The 21,958-nt window shown below is 36.4% G+C and overlaps 1 protein-coding gene across 2 annotated transcripts in view; it reads left to right on the plus strand.

The window, feature by feature from the left end:
• The window catches only part of LOC140153044 (uncharacterized), a 45,486-nt gene that overhangs the window by 19,943 nt on the left and 3,585 nt on the right, over positions 1-21,958 (plus strand). The window contains exons 1-2 of one of the 2 annotated variants that reach the window (XM_072175645.1): positions 5,516-5,823; positions 12,890-13,516. In XM_072175645.1, the coding sequence (XP_072031746.1) occupies positions 5,698-5,823; positions 12,890-13,516 (753 nt within the window). In that variant the 5' untranslated portion in view covers positions 5,516-5,697. Of the gene's footprint in view, positions 1-5,515; positions 5,824-12,889; positions 13,517-21,958 lie in introns of those variants that run through there. The other variant, XM_072175644.1, reaches the window with a different exon arrangement.

Raw genomic sequence — 21,958 nt, forward strand, 5'->3', positions numbered from 1 at the left:
TATTGAGCTATCCTTTTCCCATGTTAGTATACCAAAGTGTGCAATTGATAATAATTACCATGCAGCACTGGACTCATTAGGGGTGCAGAAATTAAGCTCGTTAAGCAACTGATTCAATAGCTTACTGGTATAATTCATTCAGTTAGAATGGTATTGGAGTCATTAAGTAAGACTCATTAACCATTATCAATGATAATCATTAACATGGTCAATTTTACATTAGAGGTAATGGTGCAGATTCAATCTGAGTTTATATGGGGGTCAAATTTTTTACTTTTCGCACCGTAGTCTGCCAAATACAGTGGCGTAACTAGGGGGCAAATGCCCCGTGCGCCACCTTTAGGGGGGTGCCAAATCGACTAATTCAGCATCGATTCTGTGGCCTCTGCGCCAACTATGAAAGCCAAAATTTTGCTCGCTTTGCACACATTTCAGCACAAAATCAATTGAAAGAACATTTTAAGATCGATATTCAACAACCAAAATTAATTAGTGGTAGGCCTTATTTGTCCAAATAGGGTTGGTGGCGCCCGGGGCAAGAAACAAAATTGGCGCCCCTACCCCCATCCGAGAATATCTTAGACGTGGGCAGTGGCATAGCTAGTGGTTGTGGCGCCCAGGGCTAAGGATACATAAGCAAAATTCAAATTTTACGATATTTTTGCTAAACAAATTAATCTGCAAGAAATTTATTTTGGGTAAATAAACATTATGTAGCCAGAGGTTTCCAGTTGTATAAAAATCTCAACTTCTTTTGAAAAAAGTTGGGGGGGAGGCTGTGGATCACGAAATGCCCTTTTAAAACAGAGAAATATAAAAGAAGTAGAACTTTACTTTTACCATTGCTCAATATTAAATTTATCATGGACACCATTTGCTTATTCATTCACATGTTTTACCTTTCACCTTTATGTGTATCATGCATACTGATATGTCAAATTGATATGATAGAGGGCAGTTCATCCAATGCTACTTTTGACTAGGAGGGGTTGTGTGTCTCTTACTCTTATTGGTAATTTTTCTTTGATGGAAACGACCGGTGTGCTGGATATGACCTGTAGGGGTTTTTAACAAAAATTCTGGAATTGAATGAAGAATATGTGAATAAAATGTATTTTTGAATTTATGGATGACACACCTAAAGTGTTGGGGTGAATTTGGGCAAAGAAAATCTGAAAAATTCAAGCCGATGATATCACACACAACCTCAGTTTTTTAAGTACATCACCATGTTAACAACAATACAAAATTCAAAGGTCTACATGTAGGATTATATTGTGCAGATTAATTTAAGAGCCTGTGCCTAACTATGTGGATTTGGAAAAAAGCCAGTTTGGATAATATGCTGCTGGCTGTTGTCAGGAAAAACAAAGCTATGTTTGGGATCTTGGACACAGATTTTGCCAAGACCTAATTAGGCCATGCTGTAGGGCTAGGTGGTACTATAGGTTATGGTTAGTTCTGTCTCGTCTTAGTAGATGTTTTCAATTATGTTGTTAAGTTGCCAAATCTTATTTAACCGACTCATTTGGTGTATCTACAGAACAAGGAATTGACGCATGACGGGTGATGTAAGGTTATACATGGTAACTGTCCGCATAAGAACAGATCGGGTTAAAGGTGATGCAGGGTAACCTCATCACCACCGTCAAACTCCTGAGGTGTTAAGTGTGGGTGATATGGTATAATGTTCACAGTCGAAACAGTACAAGGTGGTGATTTACACTTCAACTGTGATTAGCTACAATACAGGGTACACGAACCTGACCTAAACAACTTGCTTGCAGGTCACAAAAACGTTTTACTGTACCGGTACCTTCATTAATTTAAGTTTCTTGCCTTACCCCACCCCCCTTCAGGCACCCCAGAGTATGGATAAAGAGGTGGCTGCTTTCGCTTCTGTTTTGGACACCCGTACAATTTACGTTTCTTTTGGGCCTTCATTTTCACACATTTTACACAACAATAGTGCCAAAATGGCCCACCAAATGGCTTCAATTGGGCCTTCATTTTGCACCTCATACACCCCCTGTGTTGCAGCCATTTGATATCATCCAATTTTTTCTCAAATTGGCCCCCTAACTGCTCTAGATCTGCCACTGGTCCCTTGGGTGAGTTAGAACTTTGCTAATTAGTCCCTTGGGTGAGTATATGGTACTGGTAGTTAGTCCTTTGGGCAAGTTACAGAGATAAGGTAGTTGGATCAACAGCATTAACATTTAGATTTTCTATAGATTCTTTAAGTCGCCTTGGGTATTAACCTGCAACTTGATTGAGGACTTGCAATCTCTGCAGGGAGTAACTCACCTTTGTAACTCACCTTTCTCTAACTCACCCAGTTTCTTTTTTCTTGGAGGTGAAAAATAGCAATCCAGAATTGGCAGGGCCGTCGCTGGACCGTTATGGGGGAAATAAATTTTGCTGGTATATGGCGCTGGCCTGATTTACCTTTTGCTGGCCCTGGGACATGGCAACATGATTGCCACCCCTGGCATATCGGAAAGAAAATACCACTCCCCCACAACTGTAACCCAAGTTTTTGCCAAGCTGTATACAGAATTCCTTTACTGGGAAAAGCGCACCCCCCCATGGCGACGGCCCTGAGAATTGGGGCGAACATGATCAGGTTGCTTTGGGAAAGGGGTGAAAAAATGTTTGCCCCGCTCACCTGTAACAAGAATAAATGGTGGTTTCATGTTCAGATAGCAAGCCTTATGTTGCAGTAACATACACTTGATTTGAAATGTGATTCACATATCCTCAATAGGATCTTGCCAAGATTGTGCAATTCCTTTAAAGTTTGATTAGTAGTATAACTATTACTAATTGAGGTAGGCTTACAGCTTAGGCATGTATTGTGTTATGTGAAACTGATTTGAACGAAATGTATACCAAATCTGGTATGCTATATGCAATTGTTTCCAAAGGCATGAGCTGAAGTAACCTAGAACAAGTTTAGGGATTGAGAATTCTTTTGCATAAATGTAGTGATTCTCATGAATGTTTTGTAGTTGGTGTGACTTTGACTTGAAAGATAAGGATGAAACAAGTAAAGTTCATTGACTTGGAGATGAATTAACTGCTATCAATTTAAATTGTAGATATTTAAAAGATTTAATTTTAAAAGATTCAATAACTTTTGATTCCGGTTATTCCCTGGGCACATGTCATGATATGGCTTATGATGTATCAACTCATACTCTTCCCGATTGCATAATCATCCGAAATCATAGGCATGAAACCATCCGCCGTTACCATCGGATGATCAACGGTCACACCTGTGGTTTGCTATTGCCCCTTGCTATTGCTCCGCACCTGAGGGGTCAGTGGTTCAAAACCAGGGAGGAGAATACACCCTTTCTCTTCATCTTCTTTCTTTCTTCCTTTGTTCCTTCCCCTTCTCCAAAAAGCAGTTATGCAGAGTTAGGGTTAATGAGCCAAAATGTTGCTTCATTGAGGTCTTAATTAACCCTAACACAGTACCCAGTACTCCAAAATACCACTCTACAAAGTGCCTGCAATTCCAAACATCCCACATGATGCGATTGGATAATCATCCTAAATCACAGACACACGAAACCCATGCCTGGCTATTGCCAGTTGGCTGCTCCGCACCAGAGGGGTCGTTGGTCGGATCCGGGGAGGAGAAAACAACTTTTCCCTTCATCATCTTTCTTTCTTTCCTTTCTCTTCGCCAAAATGCAGTCAATGGGCTTTTAAGGTCAGTTAAAGTGACATGTAGTACATGATTAAAGAGGGAGGGAATTAAATATTTTAAGTATATATTGTACATTACAGACTTTAGTTTGCAAAGAGTATGTTGAAAACATATGACTGTTTATAAATAAGTGTATCAAAATGTCATAAAACTATAAAAACCAAACCAATGGAAACAGAGAAGTACAACGTTCTTCAGTTTCACACTTTTTAGCATAACAAAATAATATTTAGGCTATTTTAGAGATGATTTCTTTATGATTGTACAGTCTCATTGTAAGACTTGAAGTGACCAAAGAAAGAAGCAAAGCTATCAGTACTTGTTTGAATTTGAAATTTAAACCGAAGACCAAAAATGGGAAACACTGCGAAGGAAAATTATTTACTTGTGACACATACTTGTACAAGATTGTTTGTCTATAGTTTTATAAATGTACGTGTTTCATTCATGGCTAATTAATTATTTCATAGTAAATCTTAAATAAATATATACATCTTGAGCAAACAGGATTTCTGTTATATTAGGTCCTTCTCTGAACTTATGTGTCAGTTATCTTGTTGTAGCTGTCACATTGATCATCAACAATAATTGCTGTTTGACCGTTAAGAATTATCAAAGTGAAACACCTGCAGAATGGACAACAAACCAGTGGCAAGTGAACAGGCAAGTTGTTAACTTATAACATTGATAATGGGGCAGAGATTTTATGCATACAATTTAATTTGTTCATTAAGACATAGACTATGATTAAGATGTTTAATGGGAGTTAACTTTTTGTGCTTTGAAAACAGAGTTTGGACAGATGAAATTGTATGTATGAAAATAAGCAAGCTGAAAATATTATTCCATGAAATAAGTGGCAATTTTAAATTTGATACTGGTCACAAAATGGTCAAAAAGATACAGAGACTTATTGTAAGGATTATATATTTGAAGTTTCAGTTTATTTAGGTTTTTTTTGTGCATTGGATTGAGAGAATTATGTTTTATTGCTGTAAATGATAATTGCAATCACTTTGTACCATCATTCGGTTACATCATACTTGGGTGTGATACAAATTATATCTAGTCAAGGAGCAAGAACAAATCTTGCAATGCTTAAGATCAACTTTTCCTGATTCACGAATATAACTTTAGATAAAGTCTAAGGACCTTTGATGCATTAAGGTAAAATTATAGTGGAATTTTGTCACAACTCACTTGAATATTGTTGAAAAACAGTCAAATTTACACATGATTACGTGAAATCGTAGACACTTTCTGGGTTTTGTTGCTGTGCAACTTTTTAGCACATGCATAGTTCCTCACTGACCTGATAGGAGAATTAAGAGACGGGTTCAACTGACATGATACGTAATATATCTTGTCAGTAAATTGCAGCATTTATCCAATCAAAATAAGAGAAACTACTTGATGGCAGGGTTCAAATTTGTTTTAAAATTTTGTGTAGCAGTTTTTGGCTAATTCATCATAATCAGGATACTTCCATACTAAAGCACTATAAAAAGTGCTATACAAATGCAAAATTGGGTAGCAGTTACTTCAAAATGTGGAGCAAACTGCTATGCGATACAGCCAAATTCGAACACTTCTTGATGGTATAATGAAGGTACATACATACCCAGATACATAACATGTCATTGACCAGATAAGTTCAAAAAGGAAAAGTTGAGAAGAATAAATTACAGACTATAACTTCAGGGGGTACGGTCACATGACATTAGCTCGTAGCAGGGAACTATTCTAGTCTCTTCTCACACAGCGTGAACTAACGCAGTATCTATTTCCACTGTATGGGTTACTGGACTGTGTGAGAGGCTAACAGCACTACCAAGACCAGGCCAAGCCCATGACGGTACAGTTTCTCCTTGCTTATCATCATCACTGTGGAGTTGATGCTTGGATGAAAAAATAGTCATCAAAAGTTTATACTCGTTGGTTGTTTTAAAAAACTTATTTGGTTACTATTGGTTGTGATTATGGATTCTCGTGTACAAGATACTCTGAACGCTATCTGGGCAGCGGTGGCTGCGTTGAATAGGAGGGTAGAAGCGATTGAGGCAAATCTACAACTCGCAACTCAACAACAGAAAGCCGGGCAAAATGTAAGTGAAGTGAAATAGTTTTGCAATTCCTCGGTGACTATACATTGAGAAGGCTAAGAGTTTTTGTTTTTAGACTTGTGAGATAACTGAGATTTAAACATGATACTGAAATTTTGTTGCACCCCATGGTTGATCATGTTTCAAAATTGCGTGATTACAATGATTGCAGAAAGTACAAGGGAACTTGAAAGAGAGTCTTGAATTGTGTCACTTAACACCAATTCAAACAATTTTGATTCCAATTGTAATTTGTCAAAAATATGAGAAGCAAATTTTAATGGCTTTTGTTTTAAAAGATAGCAGGGTTTTGAGTTAATTAACTTGACAAGATAGAGTTAGGGAGACTAAAGTTTACAATAAAATAAAATCAAGAAAAACAAAAGTGGGTCACAAGTGAATTTTAGTTAAAAGTCATCTTCTTCCTTTTCTTCTTTAGTACTTGTGGAACCATACATCTTGTGTCACTTTGTTTTCATTGCACTAGAGTATCAAATATTGTACATTTGGGCCAATTACTAAGTGCAATTGATAGATTATGAATTTGTCACAAATTAGGACAAAGTTATGTAAAGTTAATTTTCAGATTTAAAAAAAATCATTCATGATAAAACTTGTTATTAGCTTTAATTTGATGTAAATATCATCAGAATGTGACATAAGAAAGCCAATTTATAGTGGATATTTCAACATAACATGAGGATTTATTAGTAAAGTTGCACATACCACCAAAAAACGCTGTCAAAATTGTCTGAATTTTTCTTGTTTGCATCAGATAAAAAAATGAAAAAGCCTCTAGGTGAAGTACTTTACTGAAATATCATTTTCATCATCTTCATTGTGTTGTCATTGTCATTCCCATCATCATTGTCATCATCATCTTCATCTTTATCTTTATCTCCATCTTTATCATCATCATATTTCATATCTTCATCATCATCATTATCATCAAAAATATACATTGCCAATGTCACCATCTATATATATTTGTATCATCATCTACATCCATATTTTTCATTCTCCTCCTCTCCCATCATCAATTACCACACCATCCTCATTACCCATCTCATTTTCTCTGTTGTGACAGTTAGAGGCCTTGGTGTAGATGGATCAAACTGTTTCTTCACCTTATAAAGAAAGTTACCTTGCATGCAATTAACTCATGAACTGATACCAAAGTTATTCTAAACCGGATGGGAGAAAATGTTCTGATGATGTTAAAAGTAGATGGCTATGTTTGACCAATTAACCAAAGTTCATGGTGATGTCAATTTGATGATCATATTTATGCAGCCTCTTTGTCATGGATATTATCTTGTCATGATGTGTTTCCCTATAGCACACTCACCATGATAAAATAACTCAAGGATGATGCATTTCAAGTTAGATATCAAAAGCCGTATCCGCAAGATGTCATTCTTGGGATAACTGGCCCGATGTCGTAGTGTCTAAATCATGGAGGTTTTCTGGCAGCTGTGCGTTGCCATGAGCACTAGTGCTTTAATTCAGGTGTTAAATCTGTAGGATGAGTAAACATAAGTTGAGAAGGTTTGGAGGCTTGGTTAGGGATGGGTCGGCAGATAGTCATACCGCCCCATGATGCACTAGTGAAGTTGCACTGAATCACACATGGAACCTTGCTATGCTCTATGTGCTGGCCATAGGCTTCAACATAAAAGTCCTAAGTTTTGAGATATTTTCTCAAAATATCAAGAACTATCTCAAGAACCACTGAACCAATATTAGGCTTGTTAGTACTCATTTTAATGCATTTTTCGTGCTGATTCCAAAGATAGTCATTAAAATTTAAAGTTCTGAAATTTTTGAATTTCTCAAACAAATTTTGAAACTTGTCTGCAGTCGACACCCGTGTGGAGAGAGTTAATTCTTCATGGAACATCAATAAAGTAAATTACATTAATTAAAACCATTTATCTCAAATCCCCTCAAAGCATTTGTGTTGATTTTCAACATTTTAATGTTATGCAATGGTTTATAGAGGCATAGGACTAATGCATGATGGGAAGACACATGAATCTACTGTGGGGATGGCTGTAGCATTGAATCAATATCTTGTAACCTAATGTTTCAGGTGTGCTTTGCTGTAACACAGATCTAGTTGCCAACCCCACATAATTCTGTCTTGGTCATATGATGTAGATTTGGTTTCACACAACCTTTGAAGGTTGTGACTAACCCCCTACCCATGAAAGAATGAAAAGTTTGTGTGTACGTGTAGGCCCATGTTGTTAATGATGCGTTTTGCAGGTGGAAGCGTGTGTTACGTGATATACGGGGCTTTGCTTTACTAGGGTGCGAGAAACATGAAGAATGTGATCGTGGTGACTGGAGGAAAATCACATAAGTGCAAGAGATGTTTCATCATTGCATCATGATTGTATTACAATCATATTTCAACAGTCACCAGGATAATCATATCCATGAATGATGAAGGATTCTACCATTGGACCAATTTATTGCTGGATAGTTTTATATTTGCTGGTGCAAAACTACTTTAGCCTGTCAAATTTTTAGGTTGTAGATAATTATTTTTTTCACAATTTGGCTATAGAGCTACAAATGCAAAAGATTTGCCATTTATTTTAAGTAGGCTCAAAATTGCGCTAATTATCAAAGGAATATATACTTATAAATGATGATCTTGTAAATCTATGCCTTGGGGTCCTACTTTAATTGAAAAATATTTAGATGAGCTGTGATTACATAGCTCTGTTGTGATTGGTCAAAACAAAAATAAGGAAGATATGTTTATATTTTGTTACACATCACCTCAAACTTGACCTTTGCTTACATAAAATGACACAGATCCATATCAGATTTGAAAGCATGTGTCAAAGCGGAAACCAATTAATTTGAAATGCAAATGAGAGATAGCTAATTATTATCTATTGATTGTATGCTCCATATTATATGAGTCAATAGTGGGTTATGTAATGGATTTGTTTAGGAAGATAATCATTATTTATTTTGATTCCCACACAGACACATGCATGTGATGTAGATGTTGGCATGTTTCTTGACCGATTGACCCCAGTACGATTACTGTATGGGGATGTGCTGCAAACATAGGTGGATGGCATTTTCGGCCATTTGATATATCAATGACCCCTTTTCTAGGCCAATTTTGGATATGGATAGGTAAATTTTTCAAAATGTTCACAATTTATTTGGGAAAATAGCCCAAACTCTGCCAATTTGAATTTAGCGCAAAAATTTAACTTTTAGTATAGGGATCATAGAAAATTGAAATTGGGTCACTTTCAGATTCTGTCCAGCTAGCACCCCTTACCCAAACCACAGGCTCTAATGCACGATGGGTGTTTGTTTGGGCCAGTTGATTGGTTATATTTGTTGTTAGGTTTGTTTATTGACAATCATGCTTACCTGTATCTAAATAAAAATCCCTTTAAAAAAGGGATGTGCTGGGCCAAGTTGCTCACACTGAGTAATATATTTCTTTAATAAAATGGTCACAAAAACAGATAGATAAATAAATGCAACAACAACAAATCCTCTCTCTCTTTACTCAAACCATTTCAGAAATAATTTCAATTATTTTTGTTTTGCCAAAGTACATTGTAAATAGCTCTACTAGATAACCTTGTAATTACTACGGCTTCCAAATACGTCACACGCATCGGCATCAATCCCGGGGGTACAGGTGAGTCACCTCAGGTGACATGTCCCCCACTTTTCGGCAAAATTACCCATTTTTTGTTCTTTTTAGCCACTTTTTAACAATTTTGGTCAGATGTCCCCCCACATTTCAAGCTGAATTGGCGCTATTGGTCACACGTATTAGGCCCCTAACAGTCAATTTTGAGTTTCCCGTCACATAATTTCTGAAAACAAGTGAGGTAACTTTTTCATTATTCATTATTCATTATTTGTCTGCCTTTCATTATATGACCAACACGCATGTAAAATGTGTTGTTATTTGCCGCTCACTCACTTGAAGATGGATGTTTAGCCCAAATGAGATTCAAAAGTATATTACAAAGAGTCTGCAAGGTTGACAGCAAAATGTATGTTTTGATTTTGATTTTTCCACAAAAAATTAAGGGATATTCATAATTTTTTTTTGCAAATATAACCAGTTTTCATTGGTATTTTTTGGAAAATCACAATAATGAATTCAAGTGAGGGTCGGAAAATGAAGTGAGGGCGGGTGACGAGAAACTCAAAATCGACTTTCCCTGGCCTTATGCAAGAACCAATTTGGGCTAGTTAAATGGTTTTCAGAGGCCCTAGTGATAGGAACCGCAGGGCTACATTGTGAGGCAATCATTTAGTGAATCGTTCACACTTCTGTTGATGTAATCTAATAGCAACCTTTACAGATTTTGATCACTTTACACTCCTAACAACTGACAGATATGAATCATAAGAATAAATCTGGACAGCCAAGTAATGGTCATGTGTAAAGTTCACATTGCAGTGGTAATCTAATTGGGTTGGTAGAAAAGGACTCCCTGCTTTGAATAATAAGGCCACAGGTGAGATAGGAATGGTAAATGATAAAGAAATATATAGTGATTTGTGTCAATATTATAAACATGCTGTTAGAGGATGAGAGAGAAGATGATAGTGTGATCAGAGATGTCATTGACCATCCTGTCCTGTTTGTCCATTTCAGCTCATAGGCCAAATGTGTCATTGTGATGCCAACTAAATGTCCTTCTTTGTGGAATTAGCTTTTCTCATATTTTTGACTTTTGAGGGGCATATTGTGGAGGTTGGTAGGAGGGAGCACCATCACCCTGGAGTCTGTCTTTATATAAAAGTTATGAATGTGGATGTGCATGTATCCCTTGTGCTGTGATGATACAAGTCATTAGTCATAAGCTTATATATGTGACGTGTCATGTCAAAAGGAGACACTTTTGGGCAGGTTATGAATTTTGAGGTTTTTACATATCTTAAATATAGAGATATTTTGCTCCACAACGCCGTTTTCCCCAATGAAATCGGACATTCCTAAGCGAAGATATTGAGTTCGGAAGTTATGGTATTATAAAATTGGAAATTGAGATATCGGCCTTTAAAAATATTATTGACAATGTTGAGAGTAGGAATTAACTTGAAAAATGTCTCAAAAAATACAATATGCCCGTTATATTCCGGTCTGAAACTATCAGGCAATATTTTTAACATTAATAACATCACAAATTCGCAACAAACCCAAATTGTGAAAAAATCACCCACCGGCAGATTTTTGGCTATTTCTCCATTTACGATCCTGCCCAAAAGTGTCTCCTTTTGACATGACACGTCACATATGTTCTTCGAACATCCATGACTATACTGGTCGCCGACCAAATGCTTGGCTCGTGAGGGGTCACAGGTTCGAATCCCAACCTAACAATATCATCAACACTTTGAGAAAGCCATAAGGTTTCTGGTGAAACTGTCAGCAGAAAAACATAGGTTTTTCATTAGGTCTTGGATGAACTCAAATATAGCTAAACAACTTCTTTGTTCATCTTCTCTTTTTACTCTTTCTTTCTTTCCTTTCCTTTGACAAAAAAACACTAGGAGATTCAAGGATAATGGCAATAGAATTTAATGGCAAGCAATTACTATTCTTGGCTTTGAACACTCTGCCACTTTATGGTAAAATTCACTTTGCTATTGATGGCAATTAATTGAGCTATTTTCTCCACAGCTAGCTATTAAACTGAATCCAATGTAATTTTAACAATAACATTAACAGTTTATAACCTAATGTATCATTTACACAGAATTTGGCCGGAATTTTGTATCTTACAGAGTCATTAACCAGGGTCATTAATGTTCATGGTGGAACAGAATCATTTCTAAATAGTGTATTTAATGGATATTTATATAATGGATAGTATATTAATGAATAATGGATATTTGAAATTAATGGATGTGCAAGCTGCAAGTCATACATATGCGTAACATATAAACTCAGCTGCAGCACATTTTCTCTCATACCTCTCAAATTTAGACATACTAATGTTTTCGTATGCAGAATCAAATTACTATCTCCTTGATCAACAGTACCCGAAATAAGCCAAATTCTTGAAGGGCCGTTTAGGCTATTGAATTTGAAATCTAAGGGCCCTCATCAATTTGCATGGGCCTGAACTCAAAAAGTACAAATTTATTGTTAAACTGGTCCATGTTTTGTAACACTTTATCCACTTAAGTCAACAACAGGCAATGCAATGGATTGATGATGAAGTCAATAATGAGTCTATCTCACTGTTGGTGACAAAAATGCAGGTAGCGTATCGGTGGGCCTGCAGTGATTTTCAGAGGCTTTTGGCCCTCACGCCCCTCATTTCAAGCACTGTTGATCAACAATGTGCTGATCTTAAGCACCTTATGCAACCCAAGAACCACTGACCAAAGCTTTGGTGTACAGAGAATATGTTTAGAAATTACCATATTTCCTCGAATAGACGGGGGCGTTTATTAGAGGTCATTTTCAGAACGATAATTCCTGTTAAAATCATAAGCTTAAAATGCAGAAATGACGAACTATGAATGTGTGCAATTTGGTAAGCTTATTAGACAAGATAGCATGGAAATATCGGTATTTTTGAAATGTCTTGTTTGAAAAAAGTGGTGGGGGTGTTTATTTGAAGAGGGCGACTATTCGAGGAAATTTAATATTACAACATTGTCAGTATGTGTTCTTTTGATAGCTATGTGGATGACAATTATGTTGAGTTGAAATCTGCACAAGGCTGATACACTAATTGAAAACTTTCTCTGGTAATTAAAATGGTGCTGTTACAATGTACTGGGCAAAACAAAATTAAATGAAGTATACTGAAAAGATTTGAGCAAAGAGAGGATTTGTTGTTGTTGCATTTAATCTTTTGTCTGTTTGAAATGTGCATTACGCGACCTTGTTCATTATTTGATTTCAGGTGCATGTTTTATACGTTCCTAATTAATGTTGGCATTGTAGATTGTAGAAAGACATTCCGCTAGTTAATTTATTCAAAAAACTCATCAGCAAACAAAAAGATTGGTAAGATCAGTTAATAAGTTTAAATTGTTTGTTTCATTTCAGAATGCAGAGCAAAAACCACCAGAAGCTGAGTCAAAACCAGAAGAACCAGCAGCTGCCTCAACCAAAGAAGAACCAGCAGCAGTAGAAACCAAAAAAGAAGCACCATCAGAAAAGCCTGCAGAGGAATCTAAACCAGAAGAAGCCAAATCTGAAGAGAAACCAGCAGAGGCTGCAGCAGAATCTAAACCCGAAGAGAAACCAGCAGAGCCTGCAGCAGATTCTACACCTGATGAGAAACCAGCAGAGGCTGCAGCAGAGTCTACACCTGAAGAGAAACCAGCAGAGGCTGCAGCAGAGTCTACACCTGAAGAGAAACCAGCAGAGGCTGTTGCAGAGTCTACACCTGAAGAGAAACCAGCAGAGGCTGTTGCAGAGTCAAAACCAGAAGAAAAACCATCAGAAGAAAAGCCTGCAGAAGAGGCTAAGCCTGAACCTACACCAGAACCTGCTGCCGTAGAGGCTAAGCCTGAGGAACCAACACCAGCTGCTCCAGCAGAGGAGCAAGTAGAGACAAAATCAGAAGAGCAGAAGAGTGAAGAGGAGACTAAGCCTGCAGAAGATTCAGAACCAAAGAGTGATGCTACTACGAAAGAAGCTGAGCCTGCCGAAGAGCCTGCACCACAAAAGGTGAATACTTAATAGGGGTTAAGTTTATATTTTGTAGGGATGATTTTACAAGTGCTGTATTAGATTTGCAGCTAAGAAAAACAACTTTAGGTTTCATAAAAGCTCATAAACTTTGACACTACTCAAATTTGGTACACTCACCGGAGTGCTTTCACCGGGTCAAACTTTTGGTTTATTTTGATAAATTGTTGTTTTTAAACGTACAAAATAACTAATATCCCACTCTAAAATAGACACAGATTTGCCAATTTATAGCAACTCATGAATAATGTTTTGGAAACGCAGGAATATGTTGAGATAACCATTTTCTTAACAAAATAATTCATGAAGTTGCTGATTTATACCATTTCACTATCAAATATTTGCCTACTAGAAAAACTTGTAATATTCAGGATCTTTTCATATTTGTACTCTTGACTATAGAATAGATTTACTTTCAGTAACATCAAGATTTAACATCAAGTTCTGAATATTGATTTGTGTACCCGAAGACATTATGGTGCATAAAAACAGGAAACCTATGGTTTATTTTGTTTGCATTCTTCAATTGATGAATTTTGAATGAAAGTAGTTTAATGTTACCAAATTTCTTACTGACAGCATTGTGTTCACATTTCATAAGATTCGTGAGAACTTGGCAATAGGATATGGAGAGAAACATACCGGAATGTGACCAGGCATGGAATCTGGGTAACGAACGAACGAAATGTTGATCTTTTCCCAGGTGTATATTTTAATTAATTGCAAATCATCTTGATGTGTAGATCGAGATGGAAGTATTCTTTTACCGGTTTGTATCCAAATGTTTGGAAACACTTCTGGTACAATTATATTGAGGCAATAAGTAAGCATTTGCTGAATACACAGTGTATGCTTTAACAACAATTGTCGAGTGGAAAGCTTTATTTATAGCCATAGGGAGTTAATGTAATTGAAGGTATTAAGGTATTGAAAATGTTGTGGAAATGAAAGAGCTTTAGTTGACTGCTGATTCAGCAGCAGTTTTGTCCAAATTAATTTACATTACATACAAATTGCTAAATATTCTGGAAATTGTAACAGTAATGATGTAATTTCCAAAATAATGATCATCCAATTTTTTAAGGACTTGAAAATTTTTTTTATGTCTGGCTCCATATAAATCAATCTCAGTTGTGGTTGATACATACTGGAATTTATTTCAACAGAAACCACACAGTGTCCCTTTAATAATGTTCCAATGCCAATGAGAAATTATGACATTACCAAGATTACACCCAGAGCTACAAACTTGAACATGAAATACCAAATATGGTCAACATACTAGGCTGGTAAGCCTACAGACTATTTAAACCGCATCAACCACATGCGGACATGTGATATTTTCTTATAATACCAGTTTGATATTTATCATTTCATTCACTTTTTTTTTTTCTTATCCCTTTTTGTACATGCATTTGATAATCCTATGTGAATTATTGGTTTTGTGATGTAGCAATCACAAGGATGGAATCTGATAGAGATAATAAGGAGGATGTGTTGTCCATCAACAACAACATCCTCCTCAGAGAACGTGAGTAAATTGATGTCATGGCTATAGTTGCCAATTAGCGAGAGAGAAAATTATTCTGGCAAGGCTATAGGCTTACATTTATCATTATTGTGTCATGCTATTTGCCTGATTTGAGGCAATAAACAGGCTTAAAATAGATTCTATTCAGCAAAGGTAAGATGATTAAAAAAATTTAAAAAAATTATAATGACAAGGAAGAAATTTGTAAACAAAGTCAAAGGAACTTTTTGACAGATGACATGAATTTGGCACACATTCATTGAATATCTTTCATTTACCCCGAAAAAAAGGAATTTATGATTGATTGTCTATTTTGATTGGTTACATTATTGATATTACATACATCACAATCTGTAGACATTTTCAGCTATCCCAACATATATTTATCGTTATCGTTTGTTGCCATGGCATAGCGTTTGACATGATTTATACTACGCATATCACTGTAATTTATACACCCTGCCTTGTCTTTTATTATGATTATCATTGCGCTGATCATAATATAATTATTTTTAGCCAGTCATTTGGCAACACGGTGAACTTGTTGAAATTCTCAAGAAATTGTTGATGTTATAGTCATCTTTTAATATACACTACATCTCTGATGCATTACAATCTGAAAAGGGCACAGTCAAATTTAGCTATGTGTTATAAATGTGAACTTTTATGTGGGGTGCGCACAAAAATTTACCTTTCGGAAACATTTGTGAGTTCTGTATTAATTAGCCTTGTGGAGATCTTATTCCTTGTAGAGATTTTAACAAACAAAGAAAAATGTCATAATTACTTTATTATTATTTTTAACATCCCCACAAAGACAAATGGTGTTAAATATGTTAATTTATGCAAATTTAAGTTTATGTTGTCTACTAATTGTTAAACTGTGATGGATGTCCCAATGATGACCCAAAAATGGCATTTTTGGTTAACCCTGATGCAAGTGATCTTGGGTTAATTAACATGTGAACAAATTAATTAACTCTCCAAATTATCAAACTGACATTATTTAATTATATTTTTAACATAAAGTCAAAAAAAAAGTTTGTTAAGTGTGCTAATTTATGCAAAATTAAATTTATGGTTGGCCCCTAACTACTACCCTGATTGATGTCCCAAATAATGTACCAAAATGACAATATTGAAAATTATTATGCAAGTGCGCCCCATGGAGCTTCTTGAGATAGTTGTTACAAATAAGTGGTATAGTATCTGGACTTGGTTCATATTCATAACTTTGCCAATACAAACATAGGTTGTAAGACTGTGGCACTCATATAGACCTGTGAGTGTTTCATGAGATGTGGCAACCTACTTTCTATCAATGTAATAATATGTAACTCATGTTGTAACTATGTGTGGTTTGTGACTCACCAAACAAATGCTGAACAGGTCATCTGTGTGTCAATGCACTTTGATGTCCTTAGGAAAACATGTTGCTATTTTCAGAAACTGAACATTTCACATGGCCTTTTCAGAGCAATAATGATGCTAGAAAGCTGGAGAAACTATGGTAGTCAAAATATTCTGAATAGAGTTAGTCTATCCATAACATAGTGTGAATGTTCTTAAAACACTATAACACCAATAAAGACCACAAAATACCACAAGGATAACACTGCACCTGTATGCTATGTGCTCTATGCTCACGAATTGCTGGCCAGCGAAACCCCTATGGCTACCGGTCGGTGTTCATGTGTTTGGCACGTGAGGGGTGTAAGGTTTGAATCCCGGGGATACCAAGTGACTTCTTTGCAATTTTGATGTCCTTAGGAAAACATGTTGCTATTTTCAGAAACTGAACATTTCGCATGGCCTTTTCAGAGTTAATGATACTAGAAAGCTGGAGAAACCTATGGTAGTCAAAATATTGAGAATTGAGTTAGCCTATCCATAACATAGTGTGAATGTTCCTTTAACCCTAACACCAATAAATACCATAAAATACCACAAGGATAACACTGCACCTGTATGCTATGTGCTCTATGCTCACGAATTGCTGGCCAGCGAAACCCCTGTGGCTACCGGTCGGTGTTCATGTGTTTGGCACGTGAGGGGTGTAAGGTTTGAATCCTGGGGATACCAAGTGACTTCTTTGTTCATCTTCTCTCCATTTTTTGTTCCTTCTTTAACTTACGATAGCAAAATGTAGTGTTCAGTGTTAGGATTAATAAGTGCCATAATTTACAGTAATTCTACATAAAGTTTAGAAAATGATATAAACATATGTTATTGTACTTTTGAGACCCTAAAATTGGCATTGCCTTTAAGAGGCATGTGTGTTTCATAAGATATTTGGCAATCTACTTTCTGTCAGTGTGTTAAATGTAACTCGTGTTCTATACCATTTGTCACCTCGATGTGGCAGTGATCTCAATGCGTTGAGGTAGCTGTTTCGCACACGCATCTATGCTGCGTTTTTAAGCAAGTGTGTGTGTACGCCAGCGCTCTTGAGAGGGAATGCTGGTGATTTGAAGCTGTGCCCAATGAAATGTGCACCACTGCCACATCAAGGTGAGAAATGGTATAACTATGTGTGGTTTCTGACTCACCAGACAATGGTAATCAGTTCATTTGTGTGTCAATGTACTGTGATGCACCCTAGAAAGAAAAACACTTCCATGTTAGTTATTTTTGGAAACTGAACATATGACATAGTGCATCATCAAAAAGGGAAGATGGACATTAAACAAATAAAGGGTTGGCATTGAAAACTTCCCTGCAAGCTAAAAGTTCAATTGCTAGATTTAGGGATGGCAGAACTAGAGGGAGTTACTTTTAGCTCGGTAGATTTGAAAATCTAGGAAATTTGCTGATGTACAAGTCAGTTCCAAGTTTGATTTTGGTGGAAGGGAAATGGAGAAAAGGGTAGAGCATGCCCGTATGCAGTGGGGTCAAAGGTCACCTTTTGCTATTTGTTCCAATGTAAAGGTCCAAAAGTGGGAGGAAATGGACAAAAGGTCCTCTTTTTGGTGGTAAGGAGTTCGAAAAGGGTAGTTTTCAGGAGGTTAGGTCCACTTTGTAGATAAATTATGTGCAATTATGAGGGTGTATCCACAGGTAAAAAATCATTAAATTTTTTTTTTGTTCCACACATTTGATATTTTAATACACAATTGAGAATTGTGCTATAATCGTATAAATATTTTTCCTCCGTATACCTTCTGATCTGTTGTTGAAAGCATTATGTAGCTTAGATAAGCACACACAAATTATGAAACACAAACTGAATGAAAGAATTACTATATCCTCCTTCTGTCGTGCTGTTGTTATTTCTCCTTAAATGTAAACTATGATATTAATTAGAGTCGGCCTTTATATAAAATATTATTTATCAGTCCGGGTAAATATGACCAAATTATCTGACAACACATTACCTGATCAGGAAAATATGGAGCCCACAATGCATTGCGCATCATGCTTACTCGATTCAAATTTCTAGCTCAAATTGACTGACTGTAAGTCTAGAATTTTTATTAATATTTTTTACAGAGAGTATAGAGTAATTAGAAATGCTGGAACAACAATTTTATAGTAAAAGCAATGACCTTTGTTAATGAAATTTGAGAAAATTTATTTATTAAATAATTGTTTTAATTAATAGACAAAACTCACAGCAAATAATTAAAATCTCAAGCAGATTTGCACGCTATTATATTTTAAACTAATAATATATCCAAAACAAGATTCATGACCAAAAATAAAATGTCTATCAAAGAAAATTACCTAAGGTTGCCAAATTCAGCAGACATGCACAAGGACCCATTTCCAGATCAGGAAATGTGTTTGTCACAATTCCCGCTAATCTGGCAATTTGCCCAGACTGTTTATTGGTTCTTTATGTCACTCACACAACAATGTTTGTACATGTATCAACACTAGTGGCAAGTAGTACTCTCTGTTTAGTGTGTTATGCACTTTTACAAACTTTGTTCTGTAAATTGTGTTACATAAGGTATTAATTTTATTGCTAATCCAAAAAAAGTCTGCTCGTGCTATGCATGCTGTGAACGAAAAGGGAGAAAAGTTGTTGAATTTGTCAGACAAATTTGACAACTTTTTTCCCTTTTCGTTCCCAGCATGCATAGCGTGAGCAGACTTTTGCCGATAGCAATACCCCTATAGTCCTATTTTGACCACAGCACCTATGAAACGAAAAGTGAATCTTTAAAAAAAGGCTATGTTTGACTTTTCCCAGAGTAAAAGTTTGTGGAACTGGAAGATCAGAGATACCTCAAATCCTACCAAAACCAGACTTCCATTTCAGCACCCATGTTAATCCATAAAAAATTATATTATAGCTGCATTTTACATTGAGTTCATAGTATTGTTGTCTTTAGTGCTTTTCATGAAGCATTGATTATACCAATTCCAATTTTTCCATGATACAGGATGTGATGTGACACATGCTCACTCTACCTTGATGTAAAAAACTGAAAATTTGAGCAAAAATTAGGATTTCCCTTTGCGATACTAGAATAGAAATGTCTCGCCCATTATTTATGTTTTTACTGCCTCAGACTGCCAGACACATTATTTAAGTTTCTCATTCATGAACATTGAATTCCTTCAACAGTGAAATTTTGTGGTATGAAATAGAGATAAAGGTATAATAATTTTTATGCCTCCACCGCGAGGCATACTGTTTTTGCAATGTCCGTGCTTCCGTCCTTCCGTGCTTCCGTCCGGATGCCATGCTTCCGTCCGGATGCCATATCTCGGGCATGGATGGGCGGATTGACTTCAGATTTTCAGGATAGGTGGGTCATGGTCAAAAACTCTGGCTACTTTTTTTTGGGTGAGTTTCAAGGTCATATACTGAGGTAAAAGGTCATTTGAGGTCAGGGGGCTCATTTTCCTTATTTACCTCTTTTCTCGGAGACTAGGGGTCGCATGATCCTCAAACTTGGTGGGTGGGTGCATCTTGACCCCAGGCAGAACAAGTTTGTATTGGTTAGTGGGTCAAGGTCACCTGAGGTCATGCAGGGGTCATTTGAGGTCAAATTAGCAAAAACTGTCATATGGCCATGAAACTTGGTAGGTACAGTCAACATTTAGAGCCAAATTTTTGGAAGGTCATTTTGGGGTCACCCAGGGGTCATCTGAGGTCAAATTAAAAACTGTCGTATGGGAATGAAACTTGGTGGGTACAGTCAACATTTAGAGCCTAATTTTTGGAAGGTCATTTTGGGGTCATCCAGGGTCACCCAGGGGTCATCTGAGGTCAAATTAGTAAAAACTGTCGTATGGGCATGAAATTTGGTGGGTACAGTCAATATATAGAGCCAAATTTTTGGAAGGTCATTTCGGGGTCATCCGAGGTCATCCAGGGGTCATCTGAGGTCAAATTAGTAAAAACTGTCGGATGGGCATTAAACTTAGTGGGTACACAGTCAACATTTAAAGTCAAATTTTTGGAAGGTCATTTTGGGGTCACCAGGGGTCATCTGAGGTCAAATTAGTAAAAACTATCATATGGGCATGAAACTTGGTGGGTACAGTCAACATTTAGAACCAAATTTTTGGGACATCATTTTGGGGTCACCCAGGGGTCATCTGAGGTCAAATTAGTAAAAACTGTTGCATGGGCATAAAACTTATTGGGTACAGTCAACATTTAGAGCCAAATTTTTGGAAGGTCATTTTGGGGTCAGCAGGGGTCATCTGAGGTCAAATTAGTTTGAACTATCATATGGGCATGAAACTTGGTGAGTACAGTCACATTTAGAGCCAAATTTTGGGAGGTCATTTTGGGGTCACCCAGGGGTCATCTGAGGTCAAATTAGTAAAAACTGTCATACGTACATGAAACTTGGTGGGTACAGTCAACATTTAGAGCCAAATATTTGGAAGGTCATTTTGGGGTCATCTGGGGTCACCCAGCTTTGTATCAACTTGTGAGTACGTGCCACTTCACTCCCTTTGGTGGAGGCATCACGTCGACGCTTTATGCGTCGAAAACCGCTGACATCCGAGAACCGCGGTCCATCTAGTTTTTTTTTTAATAACAAAACATGGCTTTAAAAAAAATGTAATTGAAAATATTTTTTTTCACTTTTTTTGTTTCTTATTATCACTTAAGACCATTGTCCACCTGCAGTGCTGAATTAAAAACTATGAAAAATAAACAAATTAGAGAGAATTTAATAGACCTGTACATTTTCAGGATTTTGTCAGACATTGCTGGATTTGTTGCCATCCCTGGATTTGTTGACATCCCTGACTAGCATCTGTGACAAACAGACCATAAAGAATGCAGTTACAATGCATATGTTATAATTGCGGATATGAATGAAGCTAGGTTTTTTTAAATCTCTGAACACAGAACACACTTAAATTGATTTGATTTATAGTGTATTCCTTCTAAGCCAACAAATGTCTATTAAAAAGCATATCAATAAATAGTCAAAGGCACTAGGCATGTTGTTCTACCATTAAAGCTGATTTTATACTCTATCGCTGAGTGACGAGCAATAATTGGTTTCTAGCCAATGAGGTAGTTCTGGTTGGGTTGGGTAAAGCGAGCTACATCTTTGGTCAAATACTAATCTCTCGTTGCTCAGCGATTGAGTATAAATTCAGCTTTCCTCATTTCTCTATTGACAAAAGGCTCAATATAACTATTATGATTTAAAAAAATATCAATATATTACGACCCTACATTAATGGAGACAGTACTCAAGCTGCATGTAACAAAGCATACTTTGATTGTGTACAGAATCGGTAAATTACAGAAATTTTATGAAATTAGTTATGGTGAGGTCAAATCTGTACATGCACACTATAATGTAGAAGGATCAAGATGGCTGACAAAATGTTTATTGAAAATCATTTGTTGGAATCTGTTATTGTCTTATTTTTCAGACTTGAAAATTTTACTTAAAACTTTCAAC

Source organism: Amphiura filiformis, chromosome 5, assembly GCF_039555335.1.
Source record: "Amphiura filiformis chromosome 5, Afil_fr2py, whole genome shotgun sequence".
Taxonomy (NCBI): Eukaryota; Metazoa; Echinodermata; class Ophiuroidea; order Amphilepidida; family Amphiuridae; genus Amphiura; species Amphiura filiformis.